Below are 22442 nucleotides of genomic sequence, written 5' to 3' on the forward strand. Positions count from 1 at the left end.
ATTCTTAAAAACAAAATATATAAGAGAAAATTTGCTGCAAGATAAAAAAAAAATTCTTTAAGAGAAAAAAGAAAAGAGAAAATAGACGTTTGATGTTTTACTCAACTGTACTCCTGAATTATTTTATCCTTCAGGGCCTTTTTAAATCTCCCCTGAGAGGTACACAACTTCAACCCGTCACTAAGACTATTCCACAATTTAACTCCCAAAATTGAAACACATCTAGCTTTTACATTAGTTCTTACCCTTTTATATGTTTTAAGAATACACAACCCTCTTAAATTATACTTTCCTTCTCTTGGTTGAAAGAGACATTGAATACAAGCTCGTAGGTTCTTACTCTTAGCACGAAAAATGATCTCCAAGGTTTTTATGTAAACCATATCTACACATTTGAATGTGCATTTAATGTGCTGGTTTCAATCATTGTAAACAATATCTCTAGCCCCTAGAGAACATTATTAATTTAGTTTTGTTTGCACAAGCTTATTATCCAAAGCGACTTACAAGTTCTGTATGACAAGTCATCAGGAAGGGTACAACTCTATCAGCTGTGTATCAAAGTGTTGAGTGCTACAGTGTAGGTTAGTTTATTAGGACAAGTGCATGACAGTAAGGTTAGGGTTAGATTCTTTATATATATTTTTTTTTTTATCCCTGAAGGACTTTTGTAATGGGTAAGAATTCTGATTGGGCTTTCCCAGTTTTCACATACTAGTCTCTCAGACAAATACTGTACTGTAGCTATGAAACCAACTGCAAATCCAACGCTATATCTAGTCTATTTAAAAGATGATAATGGTTAACTGTATCAAATGTATGACATTTTAAATGAAGATTTAATTATGTTGAATTTACAGTTACTTTAAATTGAAAATTAATGAAGAAATGTATTTATTATTTAACAGACATGGCCTCATCCAGCTATCTCTTTTCTGAAGAACAGTTCCTGTGCTCCATCTGTCTGGATGTCTTCACCGAGCCTGTCTCCATCCAGTGTGGACACACCTTCTGCAAGACCTGCATCACCAAGTACTGGGATAACATTGAACTATACCAGTGTCCAATGTGTAAACATACTTTTGATAAGAGACCAGATATCTTTGTCAATATTGTCCTATCAGAGATGGCACCTCAGTTCAGGAAGACCGTTCAAGAGAGAAGCCCAGACCAGCAACCTGCCAGACCAGGAGAGGTGACCTGTGACTTCTGCACTGGGAAGAAGATCAAGGCCATGAAGTCCTGCCTGGTGTGTCAGACTTCTTACTGTGAGATCCACCTGGAGCCTCATCACAGAGTTGCAGCCTTGAAGAAACACAAGCTGATCAACCCTGTGGAGAACCTGGAGGACATGATGTGTAAGAAGCACGAGAGACCGCTGGAGCTGTTCTGTAGGACTGACCAGGCCTGTGTGTGTCAGTTCTGCACTGAGACAGACCACAAAACCCACGACACTGTCCCTGTAGAGAAAGAATACAGAGAGAGGAAGGATGAGATGAGGACACAAGAGGCAGATGTTCATCAGATGATCCAGGAGCGTGTGCAGAAGATCCAACAGATCAAACACTCGGTAGACCTCAGCAAGAACGAGGAAAAGAGAGAGATAGCAGACAGTGTCAAGGTCTTCACTGCTCTGGTGGCCTCCGTTGAGAGAAGTCAGGCTGAGCTCATTGAGGTGATTGAGGGGAGGCAGAAAGCAGCAGAGAAACAGGCTGAAGGCTTCATCAAGGAGCTGGAGCAGGAAATCACTGAGCTAAAGAAGAGAAGCACTGAGCTGGAGCAGCTCTCACACACTGAAGACCACCTCCACCTCCTCCACAGCTTCCCATCTCTCTCCACCCCTCCACCCACCAAGGACTGGTCTGAGGTCAGTGTCCACAGTGATGTGAGTGTGGAGATAATGAGGAGAAGTGTGGCTCGGCTGGAGGAGACTCTCAGTGAAGAGATGGAGAAGCTGCCTGAAGTCAAGCTGAAGAGGATCCAGCGGTATGCAGTGGATGTGACTCTGGACCCTGACACAGCACATCCTGACCTCATCCTCTCTGATGATGGGAAAGAAGTAAAAGATAGTGTTATACGGAAAGACCTTCCTGACAACCCAGAGAGATTTGACCGGGCAGCCATTGTCCTGGGAAAGCAAAGCTTCTCCTCTGGGAGATTCTACTATGAGGTGCAGGTTAAAGGGAACCCTGAGTGGGATTTAGGAGTGGCCAGAGAGTCCATCAACAGGAAAGGAGTCATCAGTCTGAGCCCTGACAATGGATACTGGACTATAATGCTGACGAATGGTGATAAATATGAAGCTGCTAGACAGGAAACCCTTGCCCTGTCCCTGAGAGAGAAACCACAGGTGATCGGGGTGTTTGTAGATTATGAGGAGGGTCAGGTCTCCTTTTATGATGTGGAAGCCAGGGCTCACATCTATTCTTACACTGGCTGCACCTTCACCGATAAACTCTACCCATATTTTGGCCCTTCTGCCTTTGAAAATAGTCAAATAATCTGCCCTCTTAACCTCTTTAGCCCGAGCGGCCCATCAGTGGACCGCAAATGAATAATGTGTCCGGGTGGCAGAATTCAGTACTGTATCTACAAAACCTTCTGTTTAAATCATCTTCCATTTATTAATTTGCTTAGCTTTTTTGTACACGTGATCTCAAGAAGGTCCTGAACGAGCTCAGTATCAGTGTTTCATGTCTGGTCATTTTTAGCATGGTATTATTCACTGTCAAAAATGCAAAGAAAAATCATAATTTATATTCTCCTTTGTTTCATCACAATTTACTCAAGCCTAGTAACAGACCAGGGGAGTCATTTTGGTATGGCAAGGTATGGCACTCGCCATACCTTGGCAAATAAAAAATGAGAAAAATAAAAAAATAAAGTTGATTTTTTTTTTATTACAGTTTTTTATGCTGATTTAGAATTCGAATGTCAACATTATGAACAAGGCTTCGAACTATTCGGTACAGCCCTAGCATGTTTTGATATTGTCAATTATCTCACTTTTACTAGGTGACTTTTACTGTGACTAACTGAAATATGCCAAAAAAAGGGGAAAATGGACATACAGACGTTTTTTAATCAGAGGGCAGCAGAGACAAGTGATACAGGGACACAGGTAAGGTCTTACAATGGCTTAGTGATTATAACAGTGCAGTTCAGCATTCAGTAACCCATACTTTTTGTGAATGTGTTTTTGATACTATATTCTGTTGAACACACACCTCAAAACCGTACCTAAGGAAAATTGGCTCAATTGCAAGAAAAATAATAGACAGTTATGATATTACATTCTGCATAATTTGTATGCAAAATATTGTGGTTGACACATTTCTATATTAAAAATGCTTGTGTAGTCCTGTGTCATACGGTACCTAAATGTCATACAAGTGAATTGTATAGAAACAACTCACCAAAAGTGACTATTGCACAACTGATTTGACAAAAAAAATCCACCTAGGGGGGGAAAGCACCCCCCTCACCCCCACCCTCCCTCCTCACCATACCTTGGCTTTCACTGAAATGTAACACTGTAACAGACACAGTTTTTCTGACACTGTGATTACATTCCCTGAGATCCATAGATGTCCCTATAGATACCAATGTGGAAAATAAAACAACAATGACAATGGCAACAGACATTATACATATACACACATCTGTAATGAGGAAGTGCAGAGAACGTGGGAATACAATAAAAGGACCGAGTCTAACGAGTGCAAGATTAATTTAATGCCTTAATGGCATTAGGAATGAAGGAGTTTTTAAAACTGTAACGACTACCAGAGGGCAACAGCTCAAACTCCCCATAGAGTGGGTGAGAGGGGTCACCCACTATCTTCCTAAGCACTTTGTTGTGGATGTAGCTCAGCTGTTGGCTATATGCATCATGTTACGTTACGTTACGTTACGCACGACATTGGAGATGATTGTGGGGGTGGAGACTAATAAAGCTCAGTGTGTTTTTGCAATAGAACCAAACGTGTCTGTCCGTCTCTTACTACACAACAAGTACTTTTCAGTAAAATGTCCTTTTATATACAGTAGATCAGGGGTCTTCAATTAAGTTTGGCCGAGGGCCACATTTTTTCCAAGCCATTGTATGGGGGGCCGGGAACAAAAACAATGGCTAATTTAATATATTGACAGTGAAAAGATTTTAACTCTGTGACTAACCACCTTATAACTAAGACATACATTTGTGGCAGAGGCAGAGAATGGACAAAATAAACTAGCTGCATAGGTGGCATAATAAACTGTAAACGACATACACATTTTCACTGAACATTATACCTTTGTCTTTTTGCCATTTTATTATAAAACCAGAGACAAGCGCCTCTCTCTTATCGGTCTATCTTACATTACGCACAACCAGCCCGTCTATCTGACAGCCCTTTCTGTGGAGCGCACTGGACTATTGAGAAACAATAGGAATCTTCCATTGGTTCTCCCAGTCCACGTGACCATTTCTAGCATTTCCATTGGCTATAGTGACAGACATAGATATATGATAAATGGATAGATACAGCGGATTAGATGCAGTCCAGAGAAAACAACCAATCTAGATATTTCAAGATTCTATGCTTTACATCTGCGCATTCTCTGAGAGATGCACACAATTTTTAGATGACAATAAAGCAAGTCTTTATCACAAACAAATCCAATGATATTTAATGTTTTACAAAACATGTCTATAGTGTTGCGCCCGGCTTTAGAGGGTTAAAAGCCTAATTGTATTTTTTATTTAGTTAATAAATGTCTTGTTGTAATTCCTTATATACCTAATGTAGCGCATCTTCTTGAAGCAGATTCAGCTTTTTTTGCTCTGATTTGACTTCAATTTAATTGCATTGTTACTGTTCACATGTGTGGTGCCATCAGTCATATAAGTAAAGATAAAGTTTGAATGACTTACTGAACTGGTGTTTTAATTTCACACCACACTGCTTGTTTGTTATTTCAGCACCAGGCGCTGTCCACCGACTTTTTCCATGTTGAGCAAGCGCTACATTGTACCTCGCTGCCTACCTGCTATTCACTCTCAACATGGATAAAACAAAGTATAATAAGCATTCTTTAGGTGGTAGTTTCTCTATTTGGACGTTATAGCTAACATATAGCCTAGCCTAGTTGGGCAAAAAATAAAAATAAAAAAATAAACATTTATTATTATTATTTTTTTGAAAATAATCTGAGGGGCCAGATATTATTGCTGGCGGGCCAATTTCGGCCCGCGGGCCGCCTATTGCCGACCCCTGCAGTAGATGTTGTGCTTCAGGATGGGAACTTCTTTTGTAGCAGATTTTATTTGTCAAGCTTGGGAGAAGAGGCAGAGCACTGTGTTTAACCCTTTCACTACCACACTACCAAAGGGTTAACCCTTTCACTGCGACAATACAGAAGGTTAACCCTTTCACTACAGAAGGGTTTCAATAGTTGTCCTGGAATAATCAAACTATGTGAAATAGCTAAGAATACTTAACTACACAACTATATGCCCACACATTTGTTCATACACGCCTAATTGAACAGCTAACTAAATCGATGTTGATACATAATAATGTTGTTGCAATGCACAAGTCAAGTTTCAAGTTTCTTTAATAGTTGTCATACAGAAGTACAGAATACTTTTATACAAAATGCTTCTTACTGTTACGCTCCAGAGACTGTGCAAGACAAGATAAGTATGAAATAAAATAACATGGTATAGCATGTAAATTAGAAGTAAAAAAATTAGGTCACAGTGTTCAGTACTATAGACATATGTACAATGTTCGATGCAGAATAGATGTAACTGAGTTACCATATAATATACAATACTATGCAGTGTACTAATATACAATACTATATAGTGCAAGGCAGAAATGGGATGAGGTGCAATTTAGGTACAATTTACAGTAGGTGTACGAGTTGTAGTGCAAATCCTTTATCAATAAATATAAAGTGTGTTTGTGTGATCTAAAGTGTGGAGAGTGGGTGCTGCAGTCCCAGTACAGAGTAAGACGGGGCCTATTAATATGGACATTCAATTAATTATTCAATATGCATTCTGCATCCATTCAGCTTCCAGTCGGCTTCAGAGGTGTTTATGTGATGGATCACGGTTTATGTGGCTTTTATTTTAGTTTATTCTAGTGTGCTTTATTTTGGGTTCTGTGTCGTATGGTTCTCGCTCGGCGTCACTACTGCACTATACTTCACTCGTGCACGCGCACTGAATAAAAAATTCCACAATGTACCTTTACATCCCAACAATCGTCTGGCCACACCCCCATCCGCTTACCTACATAAGCAGGGGTGTGGTCACCTACTCACCTCCTTCGCTTTCACCACAAGGAAGTGCCTTCGGTAGATCCCCACTTGACGAGGTTGTTAGTAGAAGAAAGTTGGAAAACAAGAGATACGTTGACATCATATCTTTATTTTCTCTCTCACTATTTTCGAGAAAATACGGCGATATTGTCTTCGTTACTGGAGTGTCTGGAAGATGATGATCATTCTACACCTCCACCGGGTTTTTTCGTATTAGGAGCTCACGCCGCTGACATGCTTCCCAACTACAATCCTCCTTGCTGCGGCTGGATGGGGTAAGACCCTCCAGCAACACAGCTGGACTGTAGGACGCACCGACTGTTGTGAGAAGCGGTGGGTTCCAGGTTGGGTGAGTAATGTTTGCTTGCGAGCACCACTTGTCTGTTAGTGCTATGGGGCTAGCTGACAATGTTTACGAAAACCGGCCCCAGATTAGGGTCCTCTGTTCAGCCTCTTAGGCGACGGCGGAGGATCTTGGTTTGAAGCCCATTATAGTCAACTAGCGGGCCACGACCAGTAACTAGTGATCCCAGGATTCTCTGGACGAGTGGATGCTTCTCTGTCACCGTGTAGGCCCCATCTTTCATATACAAATGAGAGTATACCCTAACGAGGAAATGTGGGCATGGATGTTCGTTATCAGCCGATCGGCTGTTAGCTTAATGCTACACTGTTGAACGTTCTGAGACTATAACATGCTTTAAACACTCTGACTACGACGTCATCTTTGACAGAGGATGTTAGTCGAACCTACCGGGAGCCCGGCCGGCGAGGACTGCGTCAACAAGGAGAACCGTAGCGGCGGGGTGGAGCAGCGACGCTGCCCGTGTCGTCAAACACAGGATGCTGTGTTTACTATCGGTGCCCTGTTAGAGACTGCAGTTCGCGTGGTCTGCGCTCACGGTAAGGAAGGTCCTGACCAGACCTTAAAACGCGTCTTCTTCCTTCCCTTCTAATGTTTTGTAATAACGATGTTTTCCAAAACGAGTGTTGCTGCAATACATTTAGGATACGACGCGAGTTGTGTGTGAATTGTCTTGTCACTGGTATTAGCTTCTCCATGCAAATCGGGTTGTTTGTTACAGATGTAAAAATGATCTGGTTTGTTGTGTTGAGAAACATCATGTGTGTTCATGTACCGTGTATTCACAACTAAGGGGGTTAATTTAACCTATAAAGCTATGCTCAGTGACATATGAGTGAAGAATGAATTCTTTTCTCAGCCTGTAATGACAATGAACAGTGTGTTCACATATTAACAGGTTTACCTGTTCAACTGGCCGTATTAAGGGTAAGGTAGGAGGAGTGATCCCCCCGGTTCCCTGGGGACTTCCCCACCCTCCTCTCAGACATGTTGTTACAATATATTGTGTCACTGTGTGGTGGGATACGATGTAACCCTTAGCTTGGTTGCTGGGGTTGTGCTAAAACCACTTGAGAAACTATATTTTCCTAAAGAAAAGATTGTTTGGTCACTTTTCGTGTGTGCTTAGCAAGGCCTGTGGCCGATACTAATCGAGAATTGTGTATTCTCTCATTATGAAAAACGGCGTTCCTCTGTATATATTGAAATTCTTTATTTGGAATTACCCCTTGAGATGAACCATCTTGTTTTCAAGGGGGTCCACAGTTTACAGAATACATACATTATTATGTATTAAACATAACAAAACAAAGAAGCAAACAAAAACCAAACACAAAACAAGATAGAATTAATAATAAACAGGTTCAAACAACATCAAACAAGAGGAACATAAGACAACCAAACAACAAAACACAGAGCACATATTCAAGTGATTGCTTCAAAGATCTGTTATACTATTATTGGTGGAAACATGAACAAGTAATCTCAAGGTGAGAGGACAGCACAGTTTTAAACAGTTGTGATGATGTTATAGCTCGAATATGAACTGGGAGATTATTCCAGTCAGATGGACCTTTGAACATGAATGCTTTTTTGCCAACTGAGGTAGTAACATTTGTTGGAACTTTAAAAAATAGCTGTGCACAGTGTCTTAGTTGTGAAAGGGTCCATATACTGTTTGAGATATTGCGGATAATTGAAGTGAATACATTTAAAAATGAACTGTAACCAGTGCTGCTGTCGTCTTACTGTGGGAGCTGGCAAATTAAGATTTTCATACATGGTGCAGTGGTGTGTCAAATATGGGCAGCCAAGAGCAAATCTGCATAGACGGTTGAATAGTGTGTTTAGTGGAAGAAGGTTGGTTTTAGATGCAGTTTGGTAAACTACGTCAGCGTAATCCATGATGGGTAAAATTAGTTGCTGAACCAGTTTCTTTCTGACAGGGAGTGTGAAACATTTTCTATTGTGGTAGAGAACACCAGCACTAAAGTTGACTTTTCTAACAATATTATCTATGTGATATTTATATGAGAGTTCTGAATCAAGCCATAGACCAAGGTATTTAATGTGATCAACTCTATGCAGTTGTGTACCGTCCAGACAAGTGATATTAAATGGTTGATTAATGGTTTTGGATGCAAGATTACGGGTGGTCCCAAAGAGCATAGTATTAGTTTTAGTTTTGTTGATTAAAAGTTTATTAGCCGAGAGCCATGATTCGAGTTTATTGAAATTTGATTGCAGTGTTAACTGAATTTGAGGTAAGGTAATTTGAGATGTATATATCACTGTGTCGTCGGCATAGAGTTGAGTATTACAACCTGTGAAAATTGAGGGGAGATCATTAATAAATATTGAAAACAAGAGCGGGCCTAATGTTGAGCCTTGTGGCACCCCACATTCCTGTACTGCCAATTCAGATCTACCATCCTGTATAGCAACACATTGTTTTCTGTTGTGCAGATATGAATTAAACCAAAGCAGGGCATTGCGTGAGAGGCCAATAGCGTACAGTTTGTCCAATAGGAGATAATGGTTGACCAAATCAAAGGCTTTTGTTAAATCAATAAATATTGCACCAGTGAGATTACCATTACCAGATGAAGAAAATATATCATTAGTGAGTTTTAATAAAGTAGTAGTTGTGGAATGATTGGAGCGAAAACCAGATTGTGAAGGTGATAAAATATTGTTGTTGCTGAGATAATTAGACAGTTGTTTATAAATTAACTTTTCAAAGACTTTTGCTATGGAACAGATAATTGCTATTGGTCTGTAATTATTGGGATCTAGTACATTGCCTGCTTTGTGGAGAGGAGTGATTTTTGAGTGCTTCCAGATAGATGGTATTTCATGTGATAATAAAGACAGATTATAGAGATCACATAGGGTGTACATCAAAATGTGTGGAGCAAGTTTAAGAAATTTGCTTTCTAAACCATCTAGGCCTGGGCCACTACACACTTTGAGGTCTTTTATGGCATTCAGAACATCAATAGGTGAGATTTTCGTGAACGAGAAGGAGCTGTTGCAAGGTGGTGCATTGTTACAGATGACATAAGGATCCGGTATTGTGGGAGTACAGACTGAAGAGAAGTGTTGGTTAAAGGCTTGAGCTACAAGAAGAGGATTATGCAATATGGTGTTATTAACTTTTAATTGATTACATTGAATATTTTTATCAGATGAATTAGTTATAGTTTAAATTTTTTTCCAAAATTGTTTAGTGTTTTTAAAATCAGAGTTGAGAGATTCTTTATAATAATTTGATTTTGCATTCCGAGTCAATATTTTACTTTTATTTCTAAGCTGTCTGTAGAGTGTATTGCCAATTTTTTTGTGGTGATAAAGGGTTGTGTGTGTCGTGTGATCTACAACTGGGTTAGGTTGGCCACAGAAGCACATGTGTAAGTCTGGTACCGGGGCTCTTAAGGGGGCCCTCTCTATTCTGTGTTTTTTCCTTAGTAAAAATCAGATAGCAGGTTAGCACATGAGCTGTGTGAAGCTGTTAGACACTTCATGTAGCTGACTGTGACTGTGTCATGCTCTTTTTTGTCATTACATCGTATCATGGGTGTGGGGTTGTAAAGGGGTGAACTGGTAATCCTTTCCTCCCCTTTTGATGGGCAGGGGTTCCAACCTCCTGTCCTTCAAGGTTCCTGTCACGTTGCTGTTCGGCATGTTACAGGGTAAGAGGGGGGGGGGGGGGTTTCCTGGTCCCACGCCCTGGAATATTGGGCGTGTGCACTGCAGAAATGCCCCCGCCATAGAGTACGTCACTGTGCGCGTCTCTGTTGATAAGACTTCCGTGAGCTGTTCAGGTCCATATGATGGGTCTGTTTCAGGGAGTGGTCAGGGCTCCTCCTCACGAAGCTCCTACTCGGGCCTTCTGTGAGTTAGGACTCTCCTTCCATGTGAGGGAGCCTCCTCAGAGTGCAGAGCCTCCTCCTCAGATTGTCAAGGTGAGTAGAACTTCAAAAAGGAGTCCTGCTCTATTGTGTGTGTATTCGATTCAATTCGATTATTGAGTGTGTATTGGTTCAGTGCCTCCTCCTCGGAGAGCCCTAAACCAAAATTTTACATGGCTCAATGTTGCAATATTTTCTTTTCAATCTATACAGCTTGCGTGGGAAGTCTCTCTGGGGATTTCCGTCTCCTCCCTATGGGAGGGTGGTGGGATGTAAAAATGTAAACTATTTTTACCCTCAGGGGCGTTACGAGGGATTCATGTCGGTCTGTGTTCTTTCTTTTTTGAATAAAAAGAGGAACGGCTCCGTGTCGTTCTCCCAGGCGACTTGGAGGAACAATGTTTGGTGTCTTGCTAGACTATCCATTAATGTGTTTGGGTCTCGACGCATACATAGTGCTGGCTCAGGTGTGTTTCTGTGACAGAATCACACAGGGGCTAAGTGCGCCTTGGTTGCTTGTTAAAACAGCGTTTTTATAGGGCAACTGGGATGGAGTTTTGTCTCTTCCGAGCGCCAGTTTACTAGGTTGTCTCGATGAATTCTCGTTCATATCTGGGGGATGTTAACGGAATAGATCTGAACATAGGTAGAGGGGTCTCATGCCCTTGGGGTGGGCCACTGAGCACGGTCTGGGTGGCGCCCTCTTTTCATGTTTTAGATCGACACGCATACATACCCCCTCTCCTGGAGTGGGCATGTCAGCGTGGTTAGGACACGGGACTGGTCTGGTCACGCTGGTCCAGGTCAGTTAACCCGTTGTCCGCCGGGGATGCAGATCTGCTGTTCTGGTACCCTGAGGGACTTGTGCTTTTTTCGGGGGGAAAAATGCCAGGTCGGTCCGGGTGTCACAGGGTTAGGCGCTATGGAGACCCTTGTTGGGTACATATTGTACTCTGCACTATCGTAATGGCTTACGGCCATGCCAACCTGTACACGCCCGATCTCGTCCGATATCGGCCGCTACGCAGGTTCGGTCCTGGTTAGTACTTGGTTGGGAGACTGCCTGGGAATACCAAGTGCGGTGTGCTTAGGGCTGGTTCTCCATTCTTTTCGCTCCTCTCTCACGCGTGGCGAAGAGGGGGCTGTTGGGGTGGTCTTGGACCTCCTCTGGTAACCCTGTGCTTCCCGTGCCGCCGGGCCCGGTCCGAAGTAATGTTTCGTCGACCCGTAGGCCTGGAATAACCCTTTTTTGAAAACTGAAACACTTGTACTGCGGTATAGCCAGTTATGCCCGCAGGTGTGTTTTGGAGTTTTTTCTTGAGGGGTTATAGGAACAACCACCGCATAGGGTAACGACAGGGTGGTTGATTCCCTGGTGTGTTGGAGCAGTGTCAACTCCCGCGTTACCCGGTTGAGTGTGCCCCTGCACGTTCATGACGTCTGCCAATCATGTCAGCCTTCTCTGCCTCAACCCCTCTGGGTGGGTTTTTTTTTAATGGAGGTTTTGTCATGCAACAACGCCAGCATACGCCCCTTCCGCCGGGGGGGCTGTTTTCAGCTGACTCCTTTGGCGCCTGTCTCATCCGCAGTGCTCCAGGCTCAGGTTACAGCCTGTTGCCTGGTTTCCCCGGTGCGCTGCCTGCTTCCGTTGGTTAACCTTTTTTGTGTGCTTACGGCCATGCTGACTGCCTGTTCTGCAGGGTCAGTGTGCCAGGCGGTGTGCTGTTGGGGGGAAAGGGCCCGCTCTTGGAGGGGCCTTATCCGAATACGCTGGCGATGTGGGGGGCGGTGTCACTAAGTGACCGCCTGGTGGGGTCTTGATGCCTGGCATCATTGACCTCTCTGGGCTCCCGTTTTCCAGGGGATCCAGTCCCTTCAGTGGGTCTGGGTCTTCCTTCGCGCTCCGCTGCTACGGCCTTGCCACGGGGTTGGGTTTGCTCTTGACCCCGTGATTCTGGGGGCAGTAACGAGGTTGTTCCTTCCGTTTGTTCCCGGGTGGCATGCGGGTTGTGCGTGTGTGTAGTCGTGGGGTCAAGCCACGGTCTGCTCACCCTGTGCGTTGAGTTGCTTGAGTGCCTCTTCGCACGGTCGGATCCGTCGCCCTCCCGTGAACCTCCAATAGGGGGGGTATCCTCCATTAGGGAGGGTCGGGGGGGCTCGGCCCTCCCCGATCTGATGGTTGTGGGGGGCCTCAGCGGGGTACATTTGTCGGGCGATGGCTCTCGCTCGGCCTCCCTTGTGCAGTAGTGACACCGAGCGAGAACCATACGACACATAACGATAGGTTATAACTATAACCAAGTTCTGTGAGTAATGGTGACGCTCGGCGTCAGACGCCGCTGCGGCCCTTGATCTCACCTTGTGGTGAAAGCTTGGGAAGGAGGTGAGTAGGTGACCACACCCCTGCTTATGTAGGTAAGCGGATGGGGGTGTGGCCAGACGAATGTTGGGATGTAAAGGTACATTGTGGAATTTTTTATTCAGTGCGCGTGCACGAGTGAAGTATAGTGCAGTAGTGACAACGAGCGTCACCATTACTCACAGAACGTTTTATAGGAACGGTGGGGCTAATCTAAAGGACTGGACACGGACGCATTAAACAGCAATCAATTAATTTAATATAACAGTGCGGTTCTGTGTTTGTTTGTGTCTGTAGATTGTTGGTGAACAACTAACTTTAGGTTAGTTTAACGCGTCCGTGTCCAGTCCTTTTGATTAGCCCCACCGTTCATTGTTAACAATGATGCATGTAGTCACTGTGTGTTGTTGTAGCCACCGGGTAAATCGTGATTTTTGCATTACATAATTGCAATTACATAATCCAACATATGTGTAAAGGCACAACATATTCCATTTAACGGTATATTTTTTTAATGATTCGTTACGGCGCAATCAATACTTCCATTTGTATTAATTGCGTTCGGGACCTCCATGTTTTGGGGGTATTCATCAGAAAAATCGGATCCGGGATTCGGCTCCCATCAGTCGGGCAAGAACTGAGGGTTTTCAGCCTCTCTCCTCTCTCCTGGAGCTTAAGGGGGAGCTTAGTATTCCTGCCTCTGAGGAGCGCGTCGCAGCTCATGCGCATGCGCGCACTCGGCCAATCAGAGCAATTCAGAGCAACGCGGAAGCACTCTTCGGCTGCCCAAAGTATTCACACGCTGTTGTGCTGTGTTGGTAGAAAAGGCAGTTGGCAGAAAGGGTAGGACAGGAGGATAGAGAGAGGGTGTGGGAGGAGAAGTTTAGTTTTGTGGTGGGAGTAGTTAATGCTACGTCAATGGTTAAGGGCAGAACGGAGAGGATAAAGATGATTGTTAGAGTAGCGGTTCAACATTTGGGCATGGAAGGTTTGAAATGGGAGGATGTGGTTAGGGAATTAGAGAAGGGGATTGTGAATATTCAGGAAGTTCAGTCAACCCATTGGAGGCAAGGAGTGTCTCACAGAGGGGGGCTCAGTCAGGGAGGAGCAGCAATAGCTGCACTTCATGATGGTGAAGGAAAATGGACATTGTAGGAGGTAAAGGATACCAGAAGATGGCGGTAATGCCCCAAACAATTGGTTTGCCAACTGCCGTAAAACCTCAAAGAAGAAGAAGAAGAAGCCTTCTGATTGATTGATTGATTGATTGAAAAGTTTATTAACAGATTGCAGAATGGGTACAGTACAGTACATCTCAATACATACAATTGTTAAGGGGATGCAGACCAGAGAAAGACTTTCGTCTTGTTTACATCAGGGTCCCCCATTTTCAATTCATCATAACATATATGACATACATGACATACAGATAGACAGTACTGCTACATCTATACATTTATGACATATCAGATTTGCAAATACAGTACTGTTTGTGATACAAAAGTGTCCAGAAAAGGAGTGTGAATGAATGAATGAATGAAAACTTTATTTAACAGATTGCTGAATGGGTACAATACAGTACGGCTCAATACATACAATTGTTAAGGGGATGCAGACCTGAGAAAGACGTTTGTCTTGTTTCCATCAGGGTCCCCCATTTTCAATTCATATAGACATTTATGACATACACAACATACATGACATTTATGGCATAGGGACATATAGGTATTTAGTACTGATACATTTGTGACATAACGGTATTCAAATATACAGTACTGTTACCCCTAGATCCTGACAGAGTATATACATATGATGGGGAGGGAACTGTACATTAGGAGGGGGTGGGTGGGTGGGAGGGAAATATACATACGGCGGGGAGGGAATATATACATGCGGTGGTGAGGAGACTGTCTATTAGGAGGTGGTGGGGGTTTTGGGCATTTACGGTGGCCAGTTTCGAATTGCAGCCTCCCGTAGGTGCTCTTTAAGAGCGGTTTTGAATGTGGGCAGGGATTCACATTCCTTTACAGCTTTGGGTAGGGCTTTCCACATTGTTGTGGCATAATTGCGAAACGTGTTTAGTCCCTTGTTTGAGCCGAATCTGGGTTTAACATGATTTGTTGAGCTTCCTCTGGTGTAGTGGTTGTGGTATTCACTGACCTTTGGGAAGTATTTTGACATGTACATGGGCACCCCGGTCGTATAGTGTATCTTGTAGACCAGGCCCATTGCAAGTTGCTGTACTCTGTCGTCTACTCTAAGCCATCCTAGGTTGGCAAAGTGGGCAGGGGTGAGGTGGGTTCTGGGGTTCAGGTCAAGTAGTAGTCTGACCAGTTTGTTTTGTGATGTTTGTAATTTTGTTTTAAGCGCCTTTGAGGTGCTTTGGTACCATGAGGTGCACGCATAGTCATAGTACCCTTGAATGAGTGCTCCTGCCAGAGTCTTCAGGGTATTCTTGTTTACCAGAGAGGAGATTCGGTACAAGAATCTAGTTCGTTGGTTGACTTTTTTTATTACATTGGATGCCATTTTGTCACAGGAAAGATTTGCCTCTAGGATGGAACCCAGGTAGGTAATTTCGTCTTTCCTTGTGACAATATTGTCACCCACTGTAACTGAGAATCCGTCGGTCTTGCTGAGTTTGTTATTTGAACCGAAGAGAATGGACTCTGTTTTGCCCATGTGTAATGATAGTTTGTTATCAGCGAGCCATATGCAGATTTTGCCTAGTTCCGTGCTGAGGGTTTTTTCAACCTGCAATTTGTTCTTGTCAGAGACCAGCAGGGCTGAGTCGTCCGCAAACAGGAACAAGTTGCAGTCACAGGCTGACGACATGTCATTTGCATAAATTAGGAAGAGTAGCGGTCCTAGTATGCTTCCTTGTGGAACACCACAGCTCACTGTGAGGGGGGGGGGTAGAGTACCGTTTACCTCTACCATCTGTTCTCTCCCCTCCAGGTAGGATTGCATCCAGCTCACTGATAAGCTATCAAAACCAATTGTCTTTAGCTTGTCCATTAGAATGGAGTGATTGACAGTGTCGAAGGCCTTTTGTAGGTCCAGCATGACCATGCCGCAGTATTTGCCCGCGTCCACCTCTTGTTTGATGTGGTCGTTCAAATAGAGGAGGCATGTGTCAGTGGAGTGGGACGTTCTGAAGCCAGATTGGAATTCGTAGATTAGATTTTTTTCCGCCAAGTACTTTTCGACCTGTTCATAGACTATTTTCTCCATGACTTTCGAGATGGAGGTAAGAATAGAAACAGGGCGGTAGTTGCCTGGGTCTAATTTGCTGCCCTTTTTGTGTAGAGGGGTCACTCTCGCAATTTTGAAGTCCTTGGGGACGTGCCCCTGTTTTATAGAGAGGTTTATTATGTGTGTGATGACTGGGGTGATGGCGGCTGCTGCGTCTCTGAGGAATTTGGAGGGGATGTTGTCATGGCCAGGGCCTTGTTAGGTTGGAGGGCGCTCAATTTTTTGAGTACCTCATCGGTTGTTACCATTTCAAGTTTGAAGTCGTCTTTGTGGACCCCTAGGTTTTTGTAGTATGCTACTATGTGTTCTACCCCATAATGCCCTGAGTGGGAGGGTAGTTTGTTTACCAGTGTTGTGGCTATGTTTGTGAAGAAGATGTTTAAGTAATTGGCTACATCCAGCTTGTCTGTGATGAGCGTGTTGTCCGTCTTTATGTTTATGTTTGAGAATCTGGTTTTAAGTTTTTTACTGCAGCCTAGTTGATTATTGAGTAATTTCCAAAGTTCGCGGGGTTTGTTTTTGTTTTCCTCAGTTTTGTCGTTGATGAAATTTCTTTTTGCGGTTCTGATCATGGTGTTTACGTCATTTCTTAGTCTGTTTCTTTGGATTTTTAGTTCAACCACGTGGGCTTGGAGTTCACTGTTTGAGCTTTTGGAAAGCTTTGTCTGACTTTTATGAAGTTCAGAGCATTTTTTGTCTCTGGTTTTCATAGCGGCCAGTATTTCAGTGTGCATCCATGCCTCAGCGCGATTTTTAACCCTGGTGGTTCTTATCGGTGCCATGTTGTTGAGTATTGCTGTGAATTTGGTTTTGAATCCAAGCCATGTTTCTTCAACCTGTGTACCACTGAGTTCATCTGACCAGTCCAAGCTCCCCAGTTCTAGGTTAAAGGCCTCTCTAGAGTAAGTTTTGAGGTCTCTAGATGTGACTGTTTTGTGACAGCCGGCCTTCTGTTTTAGCTTTTTGCGGGTACAGAAAATCATATAATGATCACTTAACCCGCATGCTATCACCCCTTTACTGGAGATCATTGACTTGTCAGTGGTCAAAATGAGGTCAATGGTGGTTTGTGTCGAATCGCATACCCTTGTGGGTTGGGTGATTAGCTGGCTGAAACCGTGCAGATCAGAAAACCTACTGAAGGCCTTGAAGACGGGTGCTGATTTACGCAGCATATCCGTGTTCCAGTCCCCAATAAGAATTTTTTCTACCCCCTCCACCCCAGCTAAACACCCATCAAGTGTGTCATAAAAGCCACTCTGTTCTGGTGGTCTATAGATTGTGCCTACTAGTACTGGTTTCGCCCTGTCTAATAAGATTTCAATCCAAACAGTTTCAATTTCATCATGGTTAAGGTCAGTACGGTTGATGTATTTGGTATCCTTGTGTATGTACACACAGACGCCACCTCCATACTGGTTCCTATCCCTCCTGACTATTGAGTAGTTTTCAATTTCAATCTCTGGATCCTGTACAGATGAGTCTAATTTTGTTTCTGTGAAACACAATATGTTAGCCTTACCGTTTAAAAACAACTGTTTGATTTCAGCCAGTTTAGGTCTCAGGCTATTTGTATTAAGATGAAATATGTGTAGTCCATTTTTGCTGGTAATCAGATTGACGTTGTCACACTTGAGGTAACTCTGTTCATTTGAGTCCTGTCCTGTGGTGGGGGGAGGGGGGGCGTTGTTGCTGTTTGTGCCGTGGGTGGAGAGGGGGGGAGGGGGTGATTCTTCTTTGTCCTTTGCTGGAGTCTGTATTCCTTTGTGTGAAAGCCCGCGATGTGGGGGGGGGGCTGGTTGATTACAGATATGTCTGATTGAACTCCATTGTGGGGGAGGGGGGGTGCCTTTTGACCTGGCCTCGGCCCGGGTAGACTAGCTGGCATGGCGGGGCCAGCCGAGCTAACCGTCGGGTCCTTGGTGACCTTGATGTCCCGCGCCGCTTTCCCTTTAGCCACTCGCCGAGTCCGCTGGGGCTTCTGTGAGGGTATGTCGCCGCTTGCTGGTCGGCTGGTGCAACTGCTGGCTGAAGCGTCAATTGCGTGGATGCTGTTGGTCTCCGGCGCCGGTGTGAGGAGCGATGCCTCGCTGTTTTGTCCCCGCGACGTGCTGGGCGCCTCGGTTGTGAACCCCGGTTCCTTCCCTCTCGCTGTGGCCTCTCGTGGGTTCTTTTGCAGAGGTGGCAGAGGAGGAATGTTGCCGTTGATCATGTCGCTGGCTGCTGCTTCTTGGGTCAGCAGACTTAACTGTAGTCTCTGGTTCCGTGTCATTACGGGACCAGGGTTCTGATGTATGTCACCCGACATGAGCAGATATAATAAAAACATTGATCTCTTATTACACTTGCCTGTCGGGGGTAATTTCTTTCGTTCCGGATTTGCAGTAAGTACTGTGTGGATGGTCGTGGCTCCGAAGGCTGGATGTTTCCTCTCCATGCCCGTTATCAAGTAGAAGTCGCAATGGGACTGCTGATTTGCGTTTTCGCTACCCTCCATGTGTATATACATTTGGCGTAGAAACTGTACATTGGAGGAGGTTGGTGGGGTGGGGTTGGGTGGGTTGGGTGAGGGCTGTACATTGGAGGTGGGGGGGGGGGGGGGGGGTTGGGTAGGGGACACACACACATTTTACACTGTACATTGGAATATTGACAAAGCCTTACTTGGTCATTTACTGTACAACTAGGTTAGGACATTTGTAGGGGCCAGTTTCGAATTGCAGTCTCACGTAGGTGTTTTTTGAGAGTGTTTTTGAAGGTGGGTAGTGATTCACATTCCTTTACAGCTTTAGGCAGGGCGTTCCACATTGATGTGGCATAATTGCGAAACGTGTTTAGTCCCTTGTTTGAGCCGAATCTGGGTTTTACATGATTTGTGGAGCTCCCTCTGGTGTTGTGATCGTGGTATTCACTGACCTTTGGGAAGTATTTTGACATGTACATGGGTACCTTGGTCGCGTAGTGTATCTTGTAGACCAGGCCCATTGCAAGTTGCTGTACTCTGTCGTCTACTCTAAGCCATCCTAGGTTGTCAAAGTGGGCAGGGGTGAGGTGGGTTCTAGGAGTCAGGTCAAGTAGTAGTCTGACTAGCTTGTTTTGAGATGTTTGTAATTTGTTTTTTAGTGCCTTTGAGGTGCTTTGGTACCATGAGGTGCAAGCATAGTCGTAGTACCCTTGAATGAGTGCTCCTGCTAGAGTCTTCAGGGTATTCTTGTTTACCAGAGAGGAGATCCGGTACAAGAATCGCGTTCGTTGGTTGACTTTTTTTATTACATTGGATGCCATTTTGTCACAGGAAAGATTAGCCTCTAGGATGGAACCCAGGTAGGTAATTTCATCTTTCCTTGTGATAATATTGTCACCCACTGTAACCGAGAAGCCGTCGGTCTTGCTGAGTTTGTTATTTGAACCGAAGAGAATGGACTCTGTTTTGCCCATGTGTAATGATAGTTTGTTATCAGCGAGCCATATGCAGATTTTGCCTAGTTCCGAGCTGAGGGCTTTTTCAACCTGTAACTTGTTCTTGTCAGAGACCAGCAGGGCTGAGTCGTCCGCAAACAGGAACAAGTTGCAGTCACAAGCTGACGACATGTCATTTGCATAAATTAGGAATAGTAGCGGTCCTAGTATCCCCCAATAACTCATCAACACCTGCAGCATTATCTACAAACTATAACTTCACTCACACACCTCGACCTTCCAGACGGGGTGGAGGCACTGCCCTCATGACATCTCCTTCATGGGCTACAAACGTAACACCACTCCCAGAACTGTCACTCTCCTCTCTCGAATATCATGCAGTATCTGTCTCTAATCCTTTCAATCTCACCATTGTTACACTCTACCGCCCTCCAGGTACACTCGATCACTTCACAGATGAGCTGGACATGCTTCTTAGCTCCTTACCGGAAGATGGTACCCCTCTCCTTCTACTGGGCGACTTCAACCTGCCTGACTCATCTCAGTCAGTCATAGTAGTCTCCCTCCTACAATCGTTTGACCTGACTCCCACTGCCATGCCTCCCACCCACAAAGCAGGCAACTCCTTGGATCTCATATTTTCCCATAACTCCAGCATCATTAACACCACGGTAACTCCCCTACATGTATCTGACCATTCCTTCATATCCTTCTCACTAACTCTCATGCTTAACCGAAAGGTCTTCACCCCAACTCAAACAGTCTCACTCAGACGCAACCTGCCCTCCCTATCCCCCTCCACCCTCTCCTCTGACATACTATCCGCTCTACCTTTGAGTGACACCTTCTCTGCTCTCTCCACAGAGATGGCAACCTCCACCCTCCTTTCAGCCCTTGCAACCTCCTTCGACAAGCTCTGTCCCCTCGTTGAGAAACCTGCCCGCCGTTCCCCACCCAGTCCATGGCTGACAGATCCAGTGAGAGAACAAAGACAGGTCCTGAGAGCAGCTGAAAGGAAGTATAGAAAGTCACGCCTCACTGCTGACATCGACACATATCACAACCTCTTGTTAACATTCTCCAAAACCATCACTAATGCCAAAGCTTCTTTCTTCCACCATAGGATCGAGGCCTCTGCCAAGAATCTTCGCAAACTGCATGCTACCATGTCCTCCCTCCTCACTCCCCCCCCACCCCCCCTCCCTCATCTTTCTCTGCCGAAGACTTTGCGATCTTCTTTGAGGAAAAAGTGGAGAACATCCGCAGCTCCTTCTCCCAACCCCCACCCATTCCAAATGCTGAATCGAGAACCTCATCCTTCACTCTGTCATCTTTCTCTCCCATTACAGAAGCAGAGACCCTGACACTGGTAACGTCAAACCGTCCGACTACTTGCCAGCTGGACCAGCTACCCTCCCCACTCCTCCAGACCATAGCACCAGACATCCTCCCATTCCTAACTGCAACCATCAACTCCTCACTCAACTCGGGGGTGGTCCCCACCTCCCTAAAACAAGCCAGAGTCACGCCGCTCATAAAAAAACCAACCCTGAACCCTACCGTCATAGGCAACTACCGTCCTGTCTCTCTTCTCTCCTTCCTTTCTAAAACACTTGAACGTGCTGTATCCAACCAACTTACTGCTTATCTCTTACAGAATGACCTCCTAGACCCTAATCAGTCAGGCTTCAGGACTGGTCACTCCACAGAGACAGCCCTCATTGCGGTCACAGAGGCACTTCACTTAGCAAAAGCGAAAGGCCTCTCCTCTGTCCTGATTCTCCTAGATCTATCTGCAGCCTTCGACACAGTCAACCACCAGATCCTCCTTGCGGCCCTCGCAGGAATGGGAGTGGCTGGCTCTGCGCTGACATGGCTGTCATCATACCTCAATGACCGCTCCTACCAAGTGTCATGGAGAGGGACCCTGTCGGCCACCCGCCCCCTGCGGACGGGTGTCCCCCAGGGCTCGGTTTTAGGACCCCTTCTCTTCTCCCTCTACACTAAATCACTGGGTAACATTATCACGTCTCATGGCTTCTCCTACCATTGTTATGCCGACGATACTCAACTCTTCCTCTCCTTCCCTCCCTCAGATATCCACGTCTCTGAGCGGATCTCGGCCTGTTTGTCCGACATCTCAGCCTGGATGACGTCCAACCACCTCAAACTGAACCTAAGCAAAACAGAATTGCTCCACCTGCCGGCCAAATCCTCCCCCCTAACCGACCTTTCAATCACAGTCGAGAATACAGCTGTGACTGCGTCCCCGACCGCCAAGAACCTTGGTGTTGTCCTCGACGACCAGTTGAACTTCTCTGCTCACATCGCAGCGACGACCAGAACCTGCCGATTCCTCCTGAGCAACGTCAGAAGGATACGCCCCTTCCTGACAAAAGAAGCCACCCAACTCCTCGTCCAATCAACAGTCATCTCCCGCCTCGACTACTGCAATGCACTGCTCGCTGGCCTCCCGGCCACTGCCACTAAGCCTCTTCAACTCATTCAGAACGCAGCGGCCCGCCTGATCTCAAACCTACCGAAGTCGGCCCATGTCACCCCACTTCTTAGGGACCTGCACTGGCTCCCTATTGCTGCACGAATCCGCTTCAAGGCCCTCGACCTAGCATACCGTGCGGCAAAGGGAACCGCTCCCGCCTACCTCCGGTCAATGGTCTCTAACTACACACCCTCAAGACCCCTACGCTCTGCATCTTCTGGCCGCCTCAGACCTACTCCTATCCAAGCTCCGGGAGGGTCATCAAAGAGAAGTCGCCTATTCTCAGTCCTTGCCCCACAATGATGGAATGAACTACCC

General features: G+C 45.1%; 1 protein-coding gene across 1 annotated transcript; it reads left to right on the top strand.

Annotated features, from left to right (window-relative positions):
• Positions 1-910: 910 nt before the first annotated feature.
• Positions 911-2652, top strand: LOC311247863 (E3 ubiquitin-protein ligase TRIM39-like; the record flags this gene model as incomplete). The annotated part of the gene is made up of 1 exon (XM_084337937.1): positions 911-2652. The coding sequence occupies one exon, from the start codon at positions 911-913 to the stop codon at positions 2552-2554; it is 1644 nt and encodes a 547-aa protein (XP_084194063.1). The 3' UTR covers positions 2555-2652.
• Positions 2653-22442: the final 19790 nt, after the last annotated feature.

Source organism: Notolepis coatsorum (genome assembly GCF_963971535.1).
Source record: "Notolepis coatsorum genome assembly, chromosome: 2".
NCBI lineage: Eukaryota > Metazoa > Chordata > Actinopteri > Aulopiformes > Paralepididae > Notolepis > Notolepis coatsorum.